General features: G+C 35.4%; 1 protein-coding gene across 1 annotated transcript in view; it reads left to right on the plus strand.

Moving 5' to 3' along the window:
• Positions 1-75: 75 nt before the first annotated feature.
• LOC117111555 (trans-1,2-dihydrobenzene-1,2-diol dehydrogenase-like) overlaps positions 76-3434 on the plus strand; it is a gene marked incomplete at its 3' end in the record, with an annotated part of 27119 nt that continues 23760 nt past the window's right edge. Inside the window, 1 exon segment of the mRNA XM_033254494.1 lies at positions 76-436. Within this exon segment, the coding sequence (XP_033110385.1) occupies positions 235-436 (202 nt within the window).

A 3434-nucleotide genomic window follows, 5' to 3' on the forward strand; every position in this document is an offset into this window, starting at 1 on the left:
ATGGTAAGCTGTTACCGAAGGCAGCGATGGCGTTCCATAGTTACGGGCGTTACGGGTTAACGTACAAAGATTAAAGTACACACCTACCACCGACGTACCTCTCGACAATTAATTGTAGGGCACTTATAGGCCTAGGTGTAACCTAAGTAAAAGTTTAAATTTTTATACTATAAGCGAATAACTTACATTAATTATACTGTATTTTACACATAGAAATTGCAGTTTATTACGACGATGGCAACTAAATGGGGAATTTGCAGTGCTGGTAAAATTTCCAATGATTTTGTCGTAGCCCTTCGCACGTTGGATGCTGAAGAACACCAAGTTGCTGCTGTAGCTGCACGGTCACTTGAGAGTGCCCAGGCATTTGCAGCCACCCACAAGATCGAATCGGCCTACGGGTCGTATGATGAATTAGCCATGAGTGAAAAAGTCGGTGAGTGAAATGATGAAATCTGCCAAAATCTTATGCTTGGCTAGGCCTGGGACTAGTTGGTCATAATGCTAGGCTAGGTAGGCCTAGGGCTAGGCTATAATTAAAGGCCTAGGCCCTAGCTAGGCCTCATCATATGGCTAGGCAATAGATAGGCCTGGTACTAGGGGATTATGACCGGTTGAGCCGCCGACAAGTTGAGCCGCCGGTCATTTCTATGAAACGCCAAGCGCGTCTCAGTGAATGTAGTGCGTTAATTGCGGCGTATTTCAATTAACTTATTCGTTATTTGTACTATTTTGTTAAATATTTTTGGGGAGTATTTCAATTAATTTACTCGTTTTACTGTTTTATTAAATATTTTTGGAGTAGGCCCATATCAGCCGCTACCTATAGCGGCTGCCCACCAGAACGGCCGCCAATGCGTGTATGGAACGCCGATGATGCATTCACAATTAATAATACAATACCGCTCGCTAAATACAAAGCTTTCGATTCATCTAGGCCCAATCAACTCGGCCCTGCAGGTTAACTCGGCCCTCTTTTTCATTGCTGCGAAGCAGCCAATTCATATTCTTGACACCAATTTGACCTCTGAAAGGTCATTGTTTGTCAAAAAAAAAATGGCTAAAGACAACTGAAAAGCGGAGTTTCCTTCTTTCGTTCTGCCGGGTAAAATCATTTACTTTAGGCGACGTTTGTAGATTACAGTAACCTACTTGCACCAACGTCTGCATGTCGCGACGCTGGAGTACTATTCAGCGTTTTTACTATATTTCTAGGTTTCCTATTTCTACGTTTAATCGGCTCATGTCTCAGCCACAATATTTTGAGGCCAATATTATTTACGAACCCAGTTAAACTTATTTACTAGCCTATTTCAACGTGCTATTACATTTAGGCGACGCTTGTTGTAGACTGGCATAGTGTTTTCGGAAATAAATACCATTTTATACACATGCGCAGATTGATTCGCCAGCAGCGAGTCATCGCCAGCAGCAGCGAGTCGCCAGCAGAGAGATTTCACTGCAGCAAAACACGGTACCAACGCTGTTCTAATATAGACAATGGGTCGTGCTCATATTATTTGTTATATTTTTATTATTCATTATTTTCACTTGACTCGCATAATTAATTTTGTGCGAAGAACATTTTATGCAATTGTACTTCGCAGCACTTCACTTGCAATTTGCAATTTCTAGTTTTATATATAGGCCTACACACTATATAAAACTACTTAAAAAATAACTATTGAAAAAAATAAATAAATAGAAGTCACATTAAGAATTGTAAACATCATAAAAATATAATAAAACCATTGCTTCAATCAAACCTTTCGATAGATTGAAGTTCTCTCCAATAAAGTATGGTATTCATTTCTTCTTATTATTATATATAAAGCTAGTTTGGATTTTATCTATTATATCATAATTTATATATAGGCCATATATATTTAAAAATGCATACATATATATAATTTATATAAGAATAGGTTGAAAATTGGTTTCCTCCACTGAAGTATTTCTAAAGTTTCTACATATGATTTTCGTTTCTTAATTATATGTGAGGTCTCACCACGAAATGAGACGCATCGTTGTGAAATCATATTGAGATATTCCCCAAAACAGGCCAAAGTCAATATTTCTACAAAATTTTGATTTTAATGTTTTTGAATAACTTGATACTTATATTTTATGATTGTATACTTTGTAAATGAATTTTCTTGCTAAAACAGTGTTTTCTACACATATTCTGTAAGTCTAGTCATGTTATTTTTTACAGGTTAGTTTATCTTGGAGGTCGATTTTCTCAAAACATGGTTCTTATACACCTAAATTTTAAATGCTCACATCTCTGTATTTACTTATGTAGGGAAGCCATTCAAAGACCAAATGAAAGCCTATAATGTGATCTACCCAAGTTTAATATAAACTCAATTTTTGAATTTCTAACCATGAGACTCATTTTGTGGTGAGATCTCACATATATACTCAAATATGTACACGATTCATGCCATCGATTCAATCGTTTGTTGCTCAGTAAAAAGCAACAATACTAACATTGTTTCATTATTGATTATATAGGCCATTATATCATGGTTTATATATAGGCCACATATATTTAAATATGTATACATATATACTGTAATTTATATAAGAATAGGTTGAAAATTAGTTTCCTCCACTAAATTGTTTCTAAAGTTCATACATATGATATTCGTTTCTTAATTATTTATACTCAAATATGTACACGATTCATGCTATCGATTCAATCGTTTGTTACTCAATAAAAAGCAACAATACTAGAGTATCATTCCTGATGATGACATAATTAATGTCGAAATATTGAATCCCAACACGATGGCGTGTATTTCAATACTTGGAGTATGTATTATACTTTCTTATCTGAGATTAATCAGTGGACCTTTCGGTTACTAGAGTAGTAGGTTAAAAGATAACGTTACCACGGAGACGTTAATTGATATCTTTTGTCTTATCTGATGAAGCAAGCATGTTCATTGTCTAGCCAGACTGAGTTCATAACTCCCTACTCCAGTAGTTGTGTAACGAAAACATTTTGTTTGAAATCGTGTATGAGAAAACATTTACTGAAAAAATAGAGTAGGTCCTATGCCAGTTTATTATTATATTTTGTCCGATCAGCAGCGTTCATTTGGTTATTGGGAATAATTAGTTAATTAATGAGAGCTCAATAAATATCAAACACAGGTTTTAAACTTTTATTTAATACATCGTTACAGTATATAAGTATCAGATTCACTAATTCATGTCATCTTTAAATAGGTATCAATTTGCCAGTACTAAGTTGCCTAGTAATAATTAATTCAGTGAGAAACGTTCTCACAAGTAGGGTCCAGTGATACTCTTGGGAGAATAAAGAAAGTTTTGTAAGCCGCCAATTCAAGGATGTTATCGGAGACGAAGTCTTTGTACGCCGCCAATTCAGGAATGTCATCGGAGACAAGGAAAGAATGTCAAAT

Source organism: Anneissia japonica, unplaced genomic scaffold (assembly GCF_011630105.1).
Source record: "Anneissia japonica isolate Jap-2015-1 unplaced genomic scaffold, ASM1163010v1 scaffold287897_len220637_cov155, whole genome shotgun sequence".
NCBI classification, from domain to species: Eukaryota; Metazoa; Echinodermata; class Crinoidea; order Comatulida; family Comatulidae; genus Anneissia; species Anneissia japonica.